The sequence below is a fragment of the Pongo pygmaeus genome, chromosome 23 (assembly GCF_028885625.2).
Source record: "Pongo pygmaeus isolate AG05252 chromosome 23, NHGRI_mPonPyg2-v2.0_pri, whole genome shotgun sequence".
NCBI lineage: Eukaryota > Metazoa > Chordata > Mammalia > Primates > Hominidae > Pongo > Pongo pygmaeus.
Genome location: NC_085931.1, coordinates 49138611 through 49159968, shown reverse-complemented (window position 1 = coordinate 49159968; position 21358 = coordinate 49138611). Strand labels below are relative to the sequence as shown.

General features: G+C 48.4%; 1 protein-coding gene across 24 annotated transcripts in view; it reads left to right on the top strand.

Moving 5' to 3' along the window:
• Positions 1-21358, top strand: part of PLA2G6 (phospholipase A2 group VI) — an 81466-nt gene that overhangs the window by 37578 nt on the left and 22530 nt on the right. For 23 of the 24 annotated variants that reach the window (XR_010125952.1, XM_063663230.1, XM_054469511.2 and 20 more), the window contains 4 exons: positions 10092-10307; positions 12244-12427; positions 15326-15513; positions 20453-20549. Coding sequence is in view for 23 of the 24 variants with exons in the window: in XM_063663230.1 (XP_063519300.1) it covers positions 10092-10307; positions 12244-12427; positions 15326-15513; positions 20453-20549 (685 nt within the window). In the remaining variant the exon portion in view is untranslated. Of the gene's footprint in view, positions 1-10091; positions 10308-12243; positions 12428-15325; positions 15514-20452; positions 20550-21358 lie in introns of those variants that run through there. The other variant, XM_054469518.2, reaches the window with a different exon arrangement.

The following is a 21358-nucleotide window of genomic DNA, read 5'->3' as shown; positions in this document are numbered from 1 at the left end:
TTCTTGCTTTTTATTTTTTTTGTGTATCTGCTGTATGTTTTTTGATTTGAGGTTAACATGAGGCTTGCAAATAATATCTTATAACCTAATATTTTAAACTGATGACACCTTAACACTGATTGCGTAAACAGATAAACAAGCAAAGAGAAAACTAATAAAAACTCTACATTTTAACTTTGTCCCCCCACTTTTTAACTTATTGTACTGTTTATGTCTTGAAAAGTTGTAGTTATTATTTTTGATTGGTTCCTCTTTTAGTCTTTTTACTCAAGATATGAGTGGTCTGCATACGACAGTGTTATAATATTGTGTATGTTTCTGTGTACTTGCTATTACCAGTAAGTTCTGTACTTTCAAGTGATTTCTTATTGCTCATTAATGTCCTTTTCTTTCAGATTGAAAAACTCCCTTTAGCATTTAGCAGTATGTGAACTGCATTTCTCAACTCCAGAATTTCTGCTTGATTCCTTTTTTTCTTTTTTTTTTGAGACGGAGTCTTGCCCTGTCGCCCAGGCTGGAGTGCAGTGGCGCGATCTCAGTTCACTGCAAGCTCTGCCTCCCGGGTTCATGCCATTCTCCTGCCTCAGCCTCCCGAGTAGCTGGGATTACAGGTGCCTGCCACTGCGCCCAGCTAATTTTTTGTATTTTTTGTAGAGATGAGATTTCACCATGTTAGCCAGGATGGTCTCGATCTCCTGACCTTGTGATCTACCTGCCTCGGCCTCCCAAAGTGCTGGGATTACAGGCATGAGCCACCGCGCCCAGCCTGCTTGATTCTTTTAAATTATTTCAATCTCTTTGCTAAGTTTATCTGTTAGGATTCTGAATTCCTTCTCTGTGTTATCTTGAATTTCACTGAGTTCCCTCAAAACAGCTATTTTAAATTCTCTGTCTGAAAGGTCACATATCTCTGTCTCTCCAGAATTGGCCACTGGTACTTTATTTAGTTCATTTGGTGAGGTCATGTTTTCCTGTATGGTCTTGATGCTTGTGATGTTCGTCAGTGTCTGGGCATTGAAGTTAGGTATTTATTGTAGTCTTTGCAGTCTGGGCTTGTTTGTACCTGTTCTTCTTAGGAAGACTTTCCAGGTAATAAAAGGGACTTGGGTATTATGATCTAAGTTTTTGGTCACTGCAGCCATATCTGCATTAGGGGGCACCCCAAGCCTACTAAATACTATGGCTCTTGCAGACTCGTAAAGGTACCACTTGGGTGGTCTTGGATAAGATCTGGAAGAATTCTCTGGATTACCAGGCAGAGGCTCTTGTTCTCTTCCCTTACTTTCTCCCTTAAAAATGGAGTCTCTCTCTGTGCTGGGCCGCCTGGAGCTAGGAGAGGGGTGACACGGGCACCTCTGTGGCCACTATCACTAGGACTATGCTGGCTCAGACCTGAAGCCAGCACAGCACTGGGTCTCACCCAAGGCCTACAGTCACCACTGCCTGGCTACTGCCTATGTTTGCTTAAGGCACTAGGGCTCTACAGTCAGCAGGTGGTGAAGCCAGTGAGATTATGTCCTTCCCTTCAAGGCAGCAAGTTCCCCCCACTCCCATCCTGGGAAGGTCCTTAGATGCCATCTGGGAGGCAGGGCCTGCAGTCAGAAACCTTAGTAATCTCCCCAGTGCTCTATTCTATTACAGCCTGGCTGATACCCAAGCCATAAGGCAAAGTCCTTCCCGCTCTTCCCTCCCCTTTCCACAAGCAGAGAAGTCTCTCTCCATGGCCACCACTGCCCAAGCCCTGTGGCAAGTGCTGCTTGGCCACCGCCAATGTTCATTCAGGGCCTAAGGGCTCTTGAATCAGCTTGTGGTGAACGCTGCCAGGCCTGGGACTCTCTCTTTAGGGTAGTGGGCTGCCCCCGGCCCACGGCAGGTCCAGAAATGCCACTCCAGAGCCAACACTTAGAATCTGGGACCCCAAGAGCCCTCTTGGTGCTCTACCGCACTGTAGCTGAGCTGGTACCTAGGCTGATTTTTGCTTTTTATGAAGGTACTTTTTTGTGTGTATAGTTGTTCAATTTGGTGTTCCTCCAGGGAGGACAATTGGTGGAGGTTTCTATTTGGGCATCTTTTTTTTTTTGAGACGGAGTTTCGCTCTTTCACCCAGGCTGGAGTGCAATGGCACGATCTTGGCTCCCTGCAACCTCTGCCTCCTGGGTTCAAGCGATTCTCAAGCCTCAGCCTCCCCAGTAGCTGCGATTACAGGCACCCGCCACCATGCCTGGCTAATTTTTTTTTTTTAATTAAAAAGTAAACTTTAATATCGAAAATGCAAACTTGGGGAAGGCAGAAAGATCACACACAAGGCTGTCACTTCACACTTGGAAGGTTGCACGGCGGCCAGGAGAGGCGCTCCTCACTTCCCAGACAGGGCGGGGGCCAGGCAGAGGCGCTCCTCACTTCCCAGACGGGGCGGCGGCCAGAGAGAGGCGCTCCTCACTTGCCAGACGGGGCAGCGGCCACGTGCCTGGCTAATTTTTGTATTTTTAGTAGGGACGGGGATTCTCCATGTTGGCCAGGCTGGTCTCAAACTCCTGACCTCAGGTGATCCACGCACCTCGGCCTCCCAAAGTGCTGGGATTACAGGCGTGAGCCACCGCGCCCGGCCCTATTTGGCCATCTTGCTTTGCCTCCACCTTCATCTGATAACAGAATACCCCCATGTAACCACCACCGCAATCAAGATATAAGACATTTCTGTTATTCCCCAAATTTCCTTCACGCTCCTTTATAGTCCATGGCACCCACCCCATCCCTGGGCAAACACCTATGTGCTTCCTTTTTTTTTTTCCCAGCAGGAGGACGTCTTCCTATACCTATGTGCATTCCATCACTGCTGTTTTTAATCATATAGTGTGTAGTCTTATGAGTCTGACTTTTTCACTTAGCATAATGCTTTTGCAATTTGTGATTGAGCATTTTCGTATGATTCTGTTTTTTCTGTCTCTTAGCTTGGAAGTTATACAATTTTTAGTAGTAACTGTTGGGAGATCGTTCTCCAAGAGTCTCTCTCATGTTTCTATACATCCTGCTAGCAGAGACATTGACTACCTGTTTTTGTCTGTTTAGTGTTGCTATAAACGAATACCTAAGTCTGAGTATTATACATAAAAAAGGTTTTATTTGTCTCGTGGCTCTTCAGGCTGTACAAGAAATGTGGTGCCAGCATCTTACCAGCATCACATGGCAAGAAAGGAAGTGAGGAAGAGAAAAGAAGTCCTTAACTTGTTGTTAAAAAGTGCCAGGCTCAGGCCAGGTGCGGTGGCTCAAGCCTGTAATCCCAGCACTTTGGGAGGCCAAGGCGGGTGGATCACCTGAGGTCGGGAGTTTGAGACCAGCCTGACCAACATGGAGAAACCCTGTCTCTACAAAAAAAAAATACAAAAAAATTAGCTGGGCATGGTGTTGCATGCCTGTAATCCCAGCTACTCAGGAGGCTGAGGCAGGAGAATTGCTTGAATCCAGGAGGCGGAGGTTGCAGTGAGCCGAGATCACCTGGGCGACAAGAGCGAAACTCTGTCTCAAAGAAAAAAAAAGTGCTAGGCTCTTTTTAACAACCAGTTCTTATAGGAACTAATATAGTGAAAACTCACTCACCCCCACCCCACAGGGAGGGCATTACTTCATTCATGAGGGATCCACCCCTATGGCCCAAACACCTCCCATTAGCCCCCCACCTCCAACATTGGGATCAAAATTTAGCATGAGGTTTGGGGGGCAGACATCCAAATTATAGCACTACCTTTGTTCCAGGCTACCTTCAAAGGATGTTTATACAGCAAACAGCCTTGGAAAATAGAGTTAGGGTCTCCTTGTAGAGCACAGGGTAAGTTTGCTTACTTTTCAGCATAATCAAGATTATATCTTCTTCTGGAGCAAAACTTCGACAACAGCAAGTGGGGCAAAGTCTGAAACCTTTTGCACATCTTGACAGAAACTTAGAGATTACAAGATATATCTTTGCCTTACTCAAGGTCCATTAGTATCTTCCAGAACAATAAGTTGGTCTTAGAATCCTTTAGCTATGTATTCCCTTCCAGGCTTCGATACTGTGTGCTGTTGTTTTATTTAGTTTTTATTTTAAACCCAGCAAGATGCTATACCATCAATACTTATTTAGATTCCCCCACATATTTAACTTGCCATGGTGCTTCATTCTTTCATGCCTCTTTAAGCATCCATCTAGGATCATGTTCATTCCACGTGAAGAGAAAGCTTTTGGCCCAGCACGATGGCTCACGCCTGTAATCCCAGCACTTTGGGAAGCCTAGGCGGGAGGATCGCTTGAGCCCAGGATTTTCACACCAGCCTGGGCTACATGGCAAAACCCTGTCTCTACTGAAAATACAAAAAATTAGCCAGGTGTGGTGGTGCACGCCTGTAGTCCCTGCTACTTGGGAGGCTGAGGTGGGAGGGTTACTTAAACCTGGGAGGTTGAGGCTGCAGTGAGCGGTGATTGTACCTCTGCACTCCAGCCTGGGTGCCTGGGTGACAGGAGTGAGACCTTGTCTCCAAAAAAAAGGAAAGAAAAAACTTTTGTATTTCCTTTCGTGTAGGTCTGCTAATGACAAAGTCTCTGGGTTTTCTGTTTGACTAGAGAAATGTTTTAATTTTAACCTTATTCTTGAAGTTTTTGTTTTTGTTTTTTGTTTTGTTTTGTGTGCTAAGTACAGAATTCTCATTGGCATTTATTTATTTATTTATTTAGAGACAGAGTCTTGCTCTGTGACCCAGGCTAGAGTACGGTGGCACGATCTCCGCCTCGAAGGTTCAAGCGATTCTCCTCCCTCAGCCTCCTGAGTAGCTGGAGCTACAGGCATGCACCACTACACCTGACTAATTTTTGTATTTTTAGTAGAGACGGGGTTTCACCATGTTGCCCAGGCTGATCTCAAACTCCTGAGCTCAAGTGATTTGCCTGCCTTGGCCTCCCAAAGTGCTGGGATTATAGGCATGAGCCACCGTGACTGGCCAGCATTTATTTTCTTTTTAGCTCTTTAAGGAAGTCATTCCATTATCTCTGGCTTCCATTGTTGAGAAGCCAGCTGTCATTCTAACGGTTGCCCTTTGAAGATAACTTTTTTCCTCTGCTATTTTAAATATTTCCTCCTTGTATTTTATTTTCAACAGGTGTAATGTGGCACATATATCAGCAATTGTTATGTTACATACAATCATATTGTGCAACATATGTATCATTATCAGTTATTGCTATGTAACAAACTACTCCAGAACACAATGGCTTATGAAAGGAATCATTTATGTAGTCCATAAATCTGCAATTTGAGCAGAGCTCAGTGGGAAAGCCTCAGCTCTACTTTATGTGGAACCATATAAGGTAACTCGCAACTGGCAAGTTGGTGCTGGCTGTTGGCTGGGAGTTCATTCAGGGCTCAGGGCCCAGGACCAAGAGTCGTCACCATGTGTTGCTTCAGCCTCCTTGAGGCATGATGGCTGGGCCCCAAGAGAGGAGAAATAGAAACTTCCAGTCTCTTGAGGCATTGGTCTGGAAGCTGGGACAGCATCACTTCTGCCATATTCTGTTGGTAATGCAGTTACATCGGCAGATTAAAGGGTAAAGAGATATAAATTCCCACTGCTCAGTGCAAGGAATATCAGTGATTTAGGGGGCTGTGTTTTAAAACCCCTACAAGGTGCTAAGTGTGGATTTCTGGGGCTTTCTTGTTTTTTGTTTTTTTCTATGTGTTTTTTTTTTTGGTGGTGGGGTCAGGGAGGGCTTATAGGGTATGTTAAATCAGCAGACTAATTTTATTTATTTATTTATTTATTTGGAGATGGAGTTTCACTCTTTTGCCTAAGCTGGAGTGAAGTGGTGTGATCTCGGCTCACTGCAACCTCCGCCCCTCTGGTTCAAGCGATTCTCCTGCCTTAGCCTCCCAAGTAGCTGGTATTATAGGCACCCACCACCATGCCCAGCTGATTTTTGTATTTTTAGTAGACACAGCGTTTTGCCATGGCTAGTCTGGAATTCCTGACCTCAGGTGATCCACCCACCTCAGCCTCCCAAAGTGGTGGGATTACAAGTATGAGCCACTGTGCCTGACCTATAATGTTTTTTAAAAATCAGTTTTGGAAAGTTTGCAGACATTAACGCTTCAAATGTGGCTTCCATTTTATTCTTTTTCTACTCTGCCTCTGACCCTCCACTTATATGTGTATGCTAGATCTTTTATTAGATAGTCTATGTCTCTTACGTACTCTACTATATTTTGTATACTTTTGTCTCTCCATGCTTTATTCTGTTTACTCTTTCCTGATTATACTTTTTAATTCTGTACTTTTCATTTGATCCTTTTTTGATCATTCAAAACTCTTTGCCAAAATTCTAAATTTCCTTTTTTAACCTCTTGAATGTTATCACAGTTACTTTAAAGTCTATTTTGGATAACTTAAATATTTACAGTCCCCTCACTTACAGATATGTTTCTTTTGTATATTGTTTCTGTTGGTTTTCTTTCATGTCTTATCTCCACATATGCCTGGTGAGTTTTGATTATGTGTTGGTCATTGTATTTGCAAGTATGCTTGTAGAAATAATCTGGAACAGGCGGGCACGGTGGCTCATGCCTGTAATCCCAGCACTTTGGGAGGCTGAGGCAGGTGGATCACGAGATCAGGAGATCAAGACCATCCTGGGTAACACGGTGAAACCCCATCTCTACTAAAAATACAAAAAACTAGCCGAGCATGGTGGCAGGTTCCTGTAATCCCAGCTACTCGGGAGGCTAAGGCAGGAGAATTGCTTGAACCAGGAGGCAGAGGTTGGGGTGAGCCGAGATCGTGCCACTGCACTCCAGCCTGGGTGACAGAGCGAGACTCCATCTCAAAAAAAAAAAAAAGAAAAAGAAATAATCTAGAGCCCAGTTTGATGTTTCCTTATAAAGAATGAATTTATTTTTGCTTCTCCCAGGTACCTGGGAACACTTGCAACTAGGATAACCTCAGTCTAGTTTCTGGAACTGAAATTACTTGAGGCTAAACTGTGGTCCCTGTGAGAGCGTGTCTGTGTATGGCTGACCCTTATTCCTAGGCTACGTAGTTCTTTAGGACCCTAACCCAAAGTAAGAGATGTTCATCGGGGCTCTCCTCTTGGCAGACCCCTGGGCTCCAGTCCCTGTATCCTGAGCTCCACGAGGCTGTTACTGGTGCTGCTCATCTGCCCATCCTCTCCAGTAACAGCCACCTGAACACTGAGCTCAATTCCTGGGTTTCCATCATTCCTTCCAGCCTGGTGAGTCATCAGTGTCTTTTGAAGTATCCAGTGCCTGCCAGCAGATGTTTTTTAATAATTTGTCCAGCATTTCTGGCTGTCCTCTGTAGGTGGTCTGTTTCACATTCCCTAGTCTGCTGTTAATGGAAAGTGGAAGTTCTGAGAGAGAATCATCGTTCCCATCAGCATTCAAATGCCTGATTACACTTTCCCCATTTGCTACCCCTTCCTTTATTTGCTCCTCTCCACAGCAAAACTCCTCAAAAATATCTGTCTTTGCAATCTTCAGATTCTCACATCTTGTCCTTAAACCCACTTTAATCAGGCCTTGGTTCCGACCATTCCACTAAAAGTAATGTTGTCAAGGTCGTGCATGCCTCCGTGATGCTAATTCCAGTGATCAGTTTTCAGTTGTCATTCTCTGACATATCGGCAACACTTGATGTGGAGTGCCCTGATGTTGAGAGGCTGGTGAGATGAAGGAAAAACCCAGCCAAGGGCAATGAGGAATGGCTTCCTTCCACCTCCTCCTTCCCTACCTTTGTTGTGGTTTTTGTTGTTTCTATAACACTGATTACCTTATAGTTTATTTAAGGTACTTCCTTATTCTATGTCTTTACTTTAGTCATTTTGTTGATCTCCTCCATAATAACATAGGCTCAGGCCAAGTGCAGTGGCTCACGCTTGTAGTCCCAGCACTTTGGGAGACCAAGATGGGTGGACCACTTGAGGTCAGGAGTTGGAGACCAGCCTGGCCAACATGGCGAAACCCTGTCCCTACTAAAAATACAAAAATTAGCTGGGCGTGATAGCACACGCCTGTAATCCCAGCTACTAGGGAGGCTGAGGCAGGAGAATTGCAGGAGAATCACTTGAACCCAGGGGGCAGAGGTTGCAGTGAGCTGAGATCGCGCCACTGCACTCCAGCCTGGGTGACAGTGTGAGACTCTGTCTCAAAAAAAAAAAAAAAAAAAAAAAAAAAAAAAGACTTCAGGAGGGCAGAGCATTTTATGCAATTGTTCATTAATTGACCCCTCCATTTGGCACAGATCACATGCCCAGTAGTTAATTGTTAATCGACGCACTCTCTGTGGAACAACAGGCTGGTCCTGTTGAACCAACACTCTCTGGGCACTGCCTTCACTAGACTCTGGCTGGCTGCTGCGCCTGTAGAGGTATGCAAGACAAAACCTTCTGGTATGTTAAAAGCCCTGGTCAGAACTTTAAGTAACAATCACTGACATGTAATGGTTATGGTTTTGAAAGTGCTTTTATAGTGCTTTTTCATCTGTCCTCACAGCACGTCTGGGAGGTAGGTAGGACAGGTACAGTTAGTCTCATGTTTCAAATGGGGCTCAGAGAGGGAAAAAGATTTCCCAAGATCACACAGCACCTTAGTAGCAAAACTTGGACTCAGCCTCAACACTTAAAAATGAACAAAGCTGGCCGGGCGCAGTGGCTCATGCCTGTAATCCCAGCACTTTGGGAGGCCCAGGCAGGCAGGTCACCTGAGGCCAGGAGTTTAAGATCAGCCTGGCCAACATGACGAAACCCTGTCTCTTCTAAAAATACAAAAAATTAGCCGGGCATGGTGGCGGGTGCCTGTAATCCCAGCTACTCGGGAGGCTGAGGCAGGAGAATCACTTGAACCTAGGAGATGGCAGCTGCAGTGAGCCGAGATCGTGCCATTGTACTCCAGCCTGGGCAACAAGAATGAGACTCCATCTCAAAAAAAAAAAAAAGAAAAAGAAAAAGAAAAATTTCCCTTTTTTTAAATATCTCATTTTAATGACTGCATAATAGTTTATTACATAGTTATACCATAATTTATATAATATTTTATAATATTTTGTTGCTGTACATTTAGGTTAAACAATACTTACTTAGTTCCTGCTATGAACAGGGGCCAAGTACTCGAGGCTGGGGCTCTCAGATGTGGCAATTAAATTAGAAAGTGGATATGGCAGGGCTGTGGTAAAATAAAATATAAAAGTAATAAATGATATTACCAAAGAAAAGGAAAGTTTTTCAAAATAAAAGAAAATCTAGACAAGTATAGTGGTTCACACCTGTAATCCCAGTACTTGTGGAGGCTGAGGCAGGAGGAACACTTGAGGCCAGGAGTTCAAGACCAGCCTGGGCAACATAGCAAGACCCCCTGTCTACAAAAATAAAAAAAATTAGGCCAGGCGCAGTGGCTCATGGTGGCTAGTGCCTGAAATCCTAGCACTTTGAGAGGCTGATGGGGGTGGATTGCCTGAGCTCAGGAGTTCGAGTCCAGCCTGGGCAACATGGCCAAACCCCGTCTCTACTAAAAACACAAAAAATTAGCCAGGTGTGGCGGCACACGCCTTTAATCCCAGCTACTCTGGAGGCTGAGGTAGGAGAATTGCTTGAACCCGGGAGGTGAAGGTCGAAGTGAGATGAGATTACAACACTGCACTCCAGCCTGGGTGACAAAACGAGACTCTGTCTCAAAAAAAAAAAAAAAAAAAAAATATTAGCTGGGCGTGGTGGTGCGTGCCTGTAATCCCAGCTACTCAGGAACTAAGGTAGGAGGATCCCTTCAGCCCAGGAATTCGAAGATGCAGTGAGTCATGATCACACCACCGCACCCCAGCCTGGGTTACAGAACAAGACCTTGTCTCTAAAAAACAAAGAAAGTCTAACCTAAACGCCATTATGTCATTTACATGTGTATAGGTGTGTGTGTGTGTGTGTGTGTGTGTGCACTTGGGAGGGGAGTCAGGCTGGAGCAGGCCAGGCTGCAGTCTGGGAACCTTCTGATTCCAGCAGGGATGTGGGCCGAGGGTCCCGCCTGTCTCATTTCGGGTCTTGCTCCTCTGTCCTGGCTCTACAGACTCTTCCAGCTGGAGTTGGAGGCTGACGCCCTGGTGAATTTCCAGCAGTATTCTTCCCAGCTGCTACCCTTCTATGAGAGCTCCCCCCAGGTCCTGCACACTGAGGTCCTGCAGCACCTGACCGACCTCATCCGCAACCACCCCAGCTGGTCAGTGGCCCACCTGGCTGTGGAGCTAGGGATCCGCGAGTGCTTCCATCACAGCCGTATCATCAGGTGAGCAAGGGAACAAGACCATTTGGACAACGTGTGTGTACCTGCTTGTGTGGGCAGTGGGGGCCGCAGGCCTCGGTTCCCCTCCATAGTTTGACTTAAAAAGGAGCAGGGCCTGGCATGGTTGCTCACTAACGCAGTCCCAGCACTTTGGGAGGCTGAGGAGGGAGGATCACTTGAGGCTAGGAGTTCAAGACCAGCCTGGCAAAATAGCAAGACCTTGTCTCTATGAAAAAATTAAAAAATTAGCATGTGTCTGTAGTCCTAGCTACTTGGGATGCTGAGGCAGGAGGATTGCTTGATCCCAGGAGTTAGAATTTACAGTGAGCTATGATTGCACCACTGCACTTCAGCCTGGGTGACAGAATGAGACCTTGTCTCTAGGGAAAAAAAAAAAAAAAAAAAGGCACTGCATTGCTACCGGATTAAAATGTAAGAAGGGCAATGTAATGTTTCCAGAGTCTGGCGTGCTCACCAGGTGCCAGGTCTGTGGGAGCTGATTTCTACCTGCCATGAAATTGAATTTTCCCAACCCCCACAAGGTATCGTTATTTTATTTATTTTATTTTAATTTAATTTTATTTTATTTTATTTTGAGATGGAGTCTTAGTCTGTCACCCAGGCTGGAGTGCAGTGGTACAATGTTGGCTCTCTGCAACCTCTGCCTCCTGGGTTCAGGTGATTCTCCTGCCTCAGCCTCCCGAATAGCTGGGACTACAGTCATGTGCCATCATGCCTGGGTAATTTTTGTGTTTTTAGTAGAGACAGGGTTTCACCATGTTGGCCAGGTTGGTCTCGAACTCCTAACCTCAGGTGATCTGCCCTCCTTGGCCTCCCAAAGTGCTGGGATTACAGGTGTGAGCCACCATGCCCGGCCCAGGTATCATCATTCTAGAGAGAGCTAACAGGACTTGTGCAGGTCACTCAGCCAGAGAGGGTGATAGAGGGGCTTGGATCCTTGGTGTCTGCTTCCAGGCTGCTCTTCTGGAAGCTGAAGGCCTCCTTTTGTGAATCCATTCAGCCAGCAGATGGAGCAGCGGTTGCCCCTGGTGAGGGCACTGTCCCCACCCTTGCACAGGACACCAGTTGGCCATCTTGTGCAGAGGTAGCCCACACCTCCTCTGAGTCTCTATCCTAGATGGCTCAGTTAAGCTCCCAGGCCCAGAACTCAAAACCTCACTGCTGGCTGGGCGTGGTGGCTCACACCTGTAATCCCAGCAATTTGTGAGGCCGAGGCTGGCGTATCACTTGAGGTCAGGAATTTGAGATCAGCCTGGCCAACATGGTGAAACCCTGTCTCTACTAAAAATGCAAAAAATTAGCAAGGTGTGGTGGCGCCCGCCTGTAATCCCAGCTACTCAGGAGGCTGAGGCAGGAGAATTGCTTGAACCCAGAGGCGGAGGTTGCAGTGAGCCAAGATTGCATCACTGCATTACAGCCTGGGCAACAAGAGTGAAACTCCACCTCAAAAAAACAAAACAAAACAAAAGCCCTCACTGCACTTTAGTTTCCAGGCGTGCTCTTAGACAGCACAGAGTCTCATCTCACCACCGCTCTGTCCATTTCCTGGAGCAGGCACAGCAGGTTGTGTGGATAAGGATATTGACGCCCAGGAAGGTTAAGTGAATTGCCCGAGGCTAGTGAGATATCCGTGTTCTGTGACCCTTTCCTGTGCCACCACCCCGCCCACTTCCTGCTGGTGTGGTTTGGGCCCATCTCTTGTATAAGTGAGCAAACTGAACAGAAACCTGATACAGGTCACATCAGATATAATTACATTCAAATCAGCCTAACTAGCTGAGTGGCGGGAATGCTCTTGAGCTCAAATAAACCAGAAAATCTGAGTTTCCGAGCGCACTTCCCTGTATGTGCACTTAGGTCCCCCTGCCACCTTGTGCCACACCTGCTCACCTCTGCTCACCCTGGCCCTCTCCTGCAGCTGTGCCAATTGCACGGAGAACGAGGAGGGCTGCACACCCCTGCACCTGGCCTGTCGCAAGGGTGATGGGGAGATCCTGGTGGAGCTGGTGCAGTACTGCCACGCTCGGATGGATGTCACCGACTACAAGGGAGAGACCGTCTTCCATTATGCTGTCCAGGGTGACAATTCTCAGGTGCTGCAGGTGAGCAGGGGGAGGGGGCAGGGTGACTGGTACTGATACCTCCCGGTGTCCACAGTTCCCTTTGGGCCCCTGGGCTCAGGTGTCACTCTCAGGCCTCTCACTGTCCCCCATTGATCCTTGAGGCCTGAGCTCCTTCATGGAGGGTGCAGACCCCTCCCTGGCTCTTCCCTCCCAGCCCTTTTCCAGGAGCCACGTCCTCAGTCTCTTTGCTTGATAACCTGGGGATGACCTCCAACCCAGCAAAATAAACCCCAAAAAAGGCCCAGCTCCAGTCAGTTCAGTTCCGCTTTTCCTGAGCACAAACTGTGAGCCAGATGCCTGCCTGGAGGGGCTCGTGGGCCAGCGGGACCTGGGCTTAACCTTTAGCAAGCTTGTCCAATCTGTGGCCCTGCAGGCTGCATGCAACCCAGGACGGCTTTGAATGTGGCCCAACACAAATTCACAAACTTTCTTACAACATTATGAGATTCATGCCTGGACCTTTTTTTTAGATCAGCTGTCGTTAGCGTTCATGTATTTTATGTGTGACCCAAGACAATTCTTCTTCCAATGTGGCCCAGGGAGGCCAAAATATTGGACACCCCTGTTTTACAGGAATTCAAACCAAGCAAACCAAACTCTCTCCAGTTCCTGTAGGCGTTTGTGCCAGAGGCCCTCCTGTTAACGTTTTTGATTACCTGGGCAAAAGATGTGATTTTTTAATTGTGGGCAAGCAGATGGCGTGATACTATTAAATAGCTATTTCATATATTAGATTGAACAGAAAAGGCAGAATGTTGGATTATGTTTTATTGTCTAGAATTAGAAAATTCTTTCTAAAGATCATGTTCTCTCTGCCTTGGCATCAGAATGCAACTACGTTATACCAGAAAATGTGGATTCCTTTTTTTTTTTTTTTTTTGAGACAGAGTCTCCCTGTGTCTCCCAGGCTGGAGTGCAGTGGTGCGATCTCGGCTCACTGCAACCTCCACCTCTTGGGTTCAAGTGATGCTCGTGCCTCAGCTTCCTGAGTAGCTGGGATTACAGGCATGTGCCACTATGCCTGGGTAATTTCCATATTTTAGTAGAGATGGAGTTTTGCCATGTTGCCCAGGCTGGTCTCCAACTCCTGGCCTTAAGTGATCCACCCGCCTCAGCCTCCCAAAATGCCAGGATTACAGGTGTGAGCCACTGTGCCTGGCCCAGAAAATGTGGATTCATATCTTATGCTTCTTGCTCTCAGGGAAGGGAATTCTCCACCCACCATTGAACTGCATTTTTGCAGAGAATCCTCTGCACACCCAGTACGGTGCCTCGCAGACTCTGCCTCCACGCGGGGGCGTGCACACCCGCTTCTCGATAGTCATGCACGACTGCGGCTGTCCTTTATCCGGTGCTGACTGGTGCCTGACCCTGAACTGAGTGTTGTATGTGTTCTAGTTAATTCTCAGAATACACTCATGGGGTGGAGGTCATTATTCCCCTTTCCTCTCCGAAGAAACTGAGGTTCAGTGTTGTTAAGAAGCGTGCCCAGGGAGGGCCACAAAGCTGAGAGAGTGGGGCTTGACCTTCCATTGGCCTCGATGCCAGCCCCTTGCTCTCCCTGCTGTGTCTCTGGCCTGCCTCCAGGTCCAGTGGGACTGCTGTGAGGTGACCCTGCTGTCACATGGGTACACTGTGGTTGTAATGAACCTCATGGGGACAGCATTGAGCCAAGCGCTTTCTTTTTTTTGAGACAGGATCTAGCTCTGTCGCCCAGGCTGGAGTGCGGTGGTGTGATCATGGCTCACTGCAGCCTCGACCTCCTGGGCTCAGGTGATCCTCCCACCTCAGCCTCCTGAGCAGCTGGGACTACAGGCTCGTGCCACCACACGGGCTAATTTTTTTTTTTTTTTGAGACGGAGTCTTGCCCTGTCGCCCAGGCTGGAGTGCAGCGGCTCGATCTCGGCTCACTGCAAGCTCCGTCTCCCGGGTTCACGCCATTCTCCTGCCTCAGCCTCCGGAGTAGCTGGGACTACAGGTGCCCACCAGCACGCCTGGCAAATTTTTTTTGTATTTTTAGTAGAGATGGCGTTTCACCATGTTCGCCAGGATGGTCTTGGTCTCCTGACCTTGTGATCAGCCTGCCTCGGCCTCCCAAAGTGCTGGGATTACAGGCGTGAGCCACCACACCCAGCCCACACCAGCTAATTTTTAAAATTTTTTTGGTACAGATGGGGTCTCCCTATGTTGCCCAGGCTGGTATCATACTCTTGGTCTCAAGTGATCCTCTCACCTCCCAATGTGTTGGAATTACAGGCATGAGCCACTGCACGTGGCCCCTAGCTCTCTTTTTAATACTGCTGTTCTTTCACTGAAAACATAGTACCTGCATGTAGAAAAAAAATCAATCAGGACAGAATGAAAAGCAAGAATCACTCCCACCTGGACCCCCAGTGCCCATCCTGAGACACAGCTACCTTTTAAGTTCCTTGACTCAGAAATGTTTCATGTGAGCCACAGTCATGCCAGGTCGACCGCCTCCCTCCCATCCACACTGGCACTTGGCTTTCCTGGTGCTTCTCTTTACGTTTTTTTTTTTAGATAGAGTTTTTGCTCTATTGCCCAGGCTAGAGTGCAATGACGCAATCTCAGCTCACTGCAACCTCTGCCTCCTGGGTTCAAACGATTCTCTTTTCTCAGGTTCCTGAGTAGCTGGGATTACAGGTGCCTGCCACCATGCCCGGCTAATTTTTGTATCTTTAGAAGAGACGACATTTCACCATGTTGGCCAGGCTGGTCTCAAACTCTTGACCTCAGGTGATCCACCCACATTGGCCTCCCAAAGTGCTAGGATTACAGGCATGAGCCACTGCTCTCGGCCTCTTTACGTTCTTATCAGCATCCTATGGAGTCAAACTTCCCTTCCTCTTTCATCAGCTCCTTGGAAGGAACGCAGTGGCTGGCCTGAATCAGGTGAATAACCAAGGGCTGACCCCGCTGCACCTGGCCTGCCAGCTGGGGAAGCAGGAGATGGTCCGCGTGCTGCTGCTGTGCAACGCTCGCTGCAACATCATGGGCCCCAATGGCTACCCCATCCATTCGGCCATGAAGTTCTCTCAGAAGGGGTAAGACCTCCTCCCCTCCCCATCTGCTGGCCTGCTGGGCTCCAGCTCTCCTGTCACCTGTCCCGTGCCTGAGGCAAGCAGTGTCCACCATAGATCTTAGCATCTCCAGCCTCAGAGCAGAGGCCCCGGATTCACAAGCCTCATTAGGCCCGGCCTGGCCCAAAGAAGGTGCTCCATCATTGTATCATGGGTAGGAATCTCAGTTCACAAGTTCAGCTGTGCAAGGAGGAGACTTTAAAATTTTTCTGGCTGGGCGCAGTGGCTCACGCCTGTAATCCCAACACTTTGGGAGGCAGAGGCGGGCAGATCACCTGAGGTCGGGAGTTCAAGACCAGCCTGACCAACATGAATAAACCCCGTCTCCACTAAAAAATACAAAATTAGCCGGCCGTGGTGACACATGCCTGTAATCCCAGCTACTCGGAAGGCTGAGGCAGGAGAATCGGTTGAACCCGGGAGGTGGAGGTTGCAGTGAGCCGAGATCGCACCGTTGCACTCCAGCCTGGGCAATAAGAGCAAAACTTCGTCTCAAAAAATAAATAAATAAATAAATAAAAATAAATTTCTATAATGTACCTTAATTCCTAGGAGTGAATCTCCCTCTATAAAACTGGAGACAACCAATCTTAGCCCTCTTTGGGGTCTCCTCTTTCCAGCTCCCCTCCAGATGGTACTCCAGGTCTGGAGTCTGATGCAACCCCAAGGCTCACCTGGCCCCTCCTCTAACCCAGCCCAGCCTGATCTGAACAGCCCCCCTGATGGCTTCAGTGCCCCTTGGTTTCTTGTGTGCCCAGCTCAAAGCCTGGGAAATGCTTGGTAAGGTGGCCGAGCGCCCATCCACCTAGATGCCTCTTTCCTTTCTGGCTGGTGGCACCGTTGGGAGGCAGGTGCAGGCTCATGTTTTGGGAGCCTGGGAAACCCTGGTGTCAGGAAAATTATTTTCAAAGGGGTGGGGGATGAGATAAAAAGGATAAAAGAGATGAATATCTCAAATCTCAAAATACTATCTAGGCCAGGCGCGGTGGCTCACGCCTGTAATCCCAGCACTTTGGGAGGCCAAGGTGGGTGGATCACCTGAAGTCAGGAGTTCTAGACCAGCCTGACCAATATGGTGAAACCCTGTCTCTACTAAAAATACAAAAATTAGCCAGCTTGTGGTGGCGTGTGCCTGTAGTCCCAGCTACTCAGGAGGCTGAGACAGGAGAATTGTTTGAAACTGGGAGGCAGAGGTCGCAGTGATTCGAGATCGTGCCACAGCACTCCAGCCAGGGCGACAGAACAAGACTCCATCTCAAAAAAAAAAAAAAAAAAAAAAATACCATCTAACAGGAACAACATCTAGAATGAATGAATGAGCCAATGAGTCCTTCGATCCTGGCACTGTGCTAAAGCACCGGCCTCACTGAAATGAATAAGCCACTCTGGGACAGGAGACACCCCAGCCACCCAGAACCTCCCAGCGCAGTGCCAGACAAGCAGTGAGAAGGCATGGGCGGCCAGCACTCAGGCAGGGAGACTGGCACTCGTGCCTGTCCTCAGGTTGTTCCTTCCTCTGGGAGCTGCATCCACCTTGCTAGCCCTATGGGGCATTGCTAGCCCTTCTAAGGGCTGGACCAAGCCTGGACAAACCCTCCTTTCCTTGAATCTCCCAAGCACACCAGAATGAGCTAGAACTTTCAGAAATAGTCGACCAAACAGAGAAGATACCAACACCCCCAGCCCCGCAGTCAGGTTCCCCATTTGCAGGTTGTGACCTGAGTGGACACCAGGTGACAGGTGGTGCTCTTCTCTACCCAAAGGGCTGGCACATAGCCCCACTGTTGCCTGTCTCCAGCCACCCTGAGCTGTACTGGGCAGGAGCTGTAATTGACCTGTTTTCTCTCTCTTCAAACAACCTCAGCCCTCACCGGTCCCTCTGTCCCCACACAGGCCATCCTGGGTGGGTCCAGCGTCCCATCACATAAGAGAATCTTGCACAGAAGACAAAGGAAGAGGCTCCTACCTTGAGTGGAGCAGGGAGATCCCTTATCGACATGGCAGCCAGCACAGCCCTACTCCAAGAATCGCACAGCCTCAGTGTTACTAACAGGTGGTTCCCTCACAGCTCAGACTAGGAGCTCCCTCGCTGTTTTTCTTTTTCTTTTTCTTTTCTTTTCTTTGTTTTGTTTTTGAGACAGAGTTTCACTCTGTCACCCAGGCTGGAGTGCAAAATGGCCTGATCTTGGCTCACTGCAACCTCTGCCTCCCAGGTTCAACTGATTCTCCTGCCTCAGCCTCCCAAGGAGCTGGGATTACAGGTGTGCGCTACCATGCCCAGCTAATTTTTGTATTTTTAGTAGAGATGGGGTTTCATCATGTTGACCAGGCTAGTCTTGAACTCCTGACCTCAGGTGATCTACCTGCCTCGCCCTCCCAACATGCTGGGATTACAGGCGTGAGCCACCGCCCCCGGCCACCTCTGCTGCTTTTCAATGCAGCCGACCTTTCCCACAAAGCTGGGTTTGTGCCTGCGGTTCTCAGATGGTTAAGCCCCTGCTGGGGAAGGGAAACAGATAATCCCAGACAGTGAGATGGAGGCTGAGACTGAGAATGCCTGGGGGCTGCACTAGGAGCTCAGAGACAGCACTCAGGCAGCTGGAGTTCAGGGAAGGCTTGGAGGCAGCAGAGCCCCAGCCAAGCCGTGGACACTAGCCGGAGCTGGCCACTTGGGTGAAGACTTGAGGGGCTCCAGAGGGCCTAGGGAAAGAAGCTGGGTCTGATTCCATGTGCCTAGTGCTGAGCACCAAGCCCTGGCAAAAGGGCTGTAGGGAGCTGGGCAGCATAAATCCTGGGCCTGCGCTGGGCACCCCTAATAATAGAGAAGAGCAGCTGAACACTAACGCTGTCCCAGCCACCGGCTTAGCCTTCATGTGGGCTATTTCACTATAGCCCAGACAGCCGATGTATTTTATTCCCCTTTTAAAGCTGAGGGCCAAGTGTGGTGGCTCATGCCTCTAATCCCAGCACTTTGGGAGGCTGAGGCTTGAGCCCAGGAGTCTGAGGCTACAGTGAGCTATGATCATGCCATTGCTCTCCAGCCTGTGTAACAAAGGGAAATCCTGTCTCAAACAATCTCAAACAACAAACAACAAACAAACAAACCAAAAACAGATGAGGAAACTAAGGCTTAGAGAGGTTAAGTAACTTACTCAGAGTCAGGCAGTCAGTAAGTGCCAGACCTGGGAATTAAACCCATGTGGGCTGTCCTAGTAATTGCACTAAAAAAAAAAAAAAAAAAAAGCTTTATTGAGATATAGTTCCTATTCCATACAATCCACCTATTGAAAGTATACAATGGTTCTGATATATTATGTTGATTTTTTCAACTGTGGTAAATTATATATAACATTAAATTAGCCATTTTAACCACTTTGGTTTTTTGTTTTTTGTTTTTGAGACAGAGTTTCGCTCTTGTTGCTCAGGCTGGAGTGCAATGGCGCGATCTTGGCTCACTGCAACCTCCACCTCCTGGGTTCAAGTGATTCTCCTGCCTCAGCCTCCTGAGTAGTAGCTGGGATTACAGGCATGCACCACCATGCCCAGTTAATTTTGTATTTTTTAGTAGAGACAGGGTTTCTCCATGTTGGTCAGGCTGGTCTCGAACTGCCGACCTCAGGTGATCCACCCACCTCGGCCTCCCAAAGTGCTGGGATGACAGGCGTGAGCCACCACGCCCGGCCCATTTTAGCCACTTTTAAGTGTACAATTCGGTGGTTTTAATCACATTTACAATGTTGTCCAACCATCACCTCTTTCTAAAACTTTTATCACCTGAAACAGAAACTGTAACCATTAATAACTCCCAATTCTCCCCTCCCCACAGCCCCTGATAACCTCTCATATCCTCTCTGTCTCTCAGAACTTGCCTGTTCTAGAACCTTGTATCAGTGAAATCATACAGCATTGTCCTTTTGTGCGTGGCTTATTTCACTTAGCATGATGTCTTCAAGGTTCATCCATGTTGTAGCACGTATCAGAATTTCCTTTCTTTTTAAGGCAGAATACTATTTTGTTTATCCATTCAGTCCTTCACTGATAGACGCCTAGGTTGTTTCCACCTTTTGTCTGTTGTGAAGAATGCTGCTGTGCACATGGGTCTGCAAATGTCCATTCAAGTCCCTGAGTTCCATCCTTTGATACTCCCGACCTCAGGTGATCCGCCTGCCTCAGCCTCCCAAAGTGTTGGGATTACAGGCGTGAGCCACCGCGCCCAGCCGGAAAAATTTTAAAGTCTCCTCCTTGCACAGCTGAACTTGTGAACCGAGATTCCTACCCATAATACAATGATGGAGCACTTTCTTCGGGCCAGGCCGGGCCTAATGAGGCTTGTGAACCCGGGGCCTCTGCTCTGAGGCTGGAGATGTTAAGATATATGGTGGACACTGCTTGCCTCAGACACTGAGTAGAAAGCAATTGTGCTCTTTCCCACTCTGTCATACTGCTTCCTATAGCATGCAGGTCACTGTGTGACTCACTGACAGTGTGGTAAAAGGAGGTGGAGGGTGGCTGTGTGCCAGGCAGAACTGGGCTCTGAAATGCCTGGTCTTCCTTACACCCCAGCCACTCCTCTCAGCACTCTCTCCATGTTGGTCAGCTTCTGGAGGCCACCAGTGAAGAAGCTGGGGCTTGACTTCAAGCCCATCTAACTCTAAAGCCAGCACCAAGGAGGGTGATCATTGCTGGTGGCAGTCATCAGGAAGGCTTCCTGGAGGAGGGGGTTAGTTGTGCCTTGAGGGACTCAGTACAGCCTTAACCATGGTGAGTGTGCTGGTTGGGTTTGCTGAACTTTGTTTGCAGTGATGCTCTCTGTAAGCAGTAGATGAAGCCCCAAGTCCTGGCTTCATCCCACGCCACGCGGACCCCAGCCTCTGCTCACCAGCCGGGGCCCCTCTCTCCCCAGGTGTGCGGAGATGATCATCAGCATGGACAGCAGCCAGATCCACAGCAAAGACCCCCGTTACGGAGCCAGTCCCCTCCACTGGGCCAAGAACGCAGAGGTGAGTGGATCCTGAGGTAGGTGGGTGGGGCAGGGGGCTGGGCCCCCCAGGTCCTCAGGGCCCTCAGGAAGCGGGTTCCCAAGAGGACCCTGAGGCTAGCACTTGGGGGCTGACCTTGCAGTGGGTCTGTAGGCAGAGAAGACCATGAAGAGCTGGGATCCTGGCAGGGCTCTGCTGCTGTCTGGCTGGGCGGGGGGATCCGCCCTGTGCCTCAGTTTCCTCATCCATGAATTCTGCTTTGGAGATGTGGTGAAGTCAGCAAGGCAGTGTGTGACAAAACTTGGCACAAATTGTAAAGTGCTTCCCAAATAGAAGGTGGTGTGATGATGATTCTATTATTAGTCAGGATTCTCTAGAGGGCCAGAACTAATAGGATATATATATATGGGTTTATTTATTTATTTAATTTTTTTTGAGATGGAGTCTCGCTCTGTCGCCCAGGCTGGAGTGCAGTGGCACAATCTTGGCTCACTGCAAGCTCTGCCTCCCAGGTTCACACCATTCTCCTGCCTCAGCCTCCCGAGTAGCTGGGACTACAGGCGCCCGCCACCACACCTGGCTAATTTTTTTGTATTTTTAGTAGAGACGGGGTTTTACCATGTTAGCCAGGATGGTCTCGATCTCCTGACCTCGTGATCCGCCTGCCTTGGCCTCCCAAAGTGCTGGGATTACAGGGGTGAGCCACTGCGCCTGGCCTAAAGGGGGGTTTATTAAGAAGCATTAACTCACACGATCACAAGGTCCCACAATAGGCCATCTCAAGCTGAGGAGCAAGGAAGCCAGTCCAAGTCCGAAAGCTGAAGGACTTG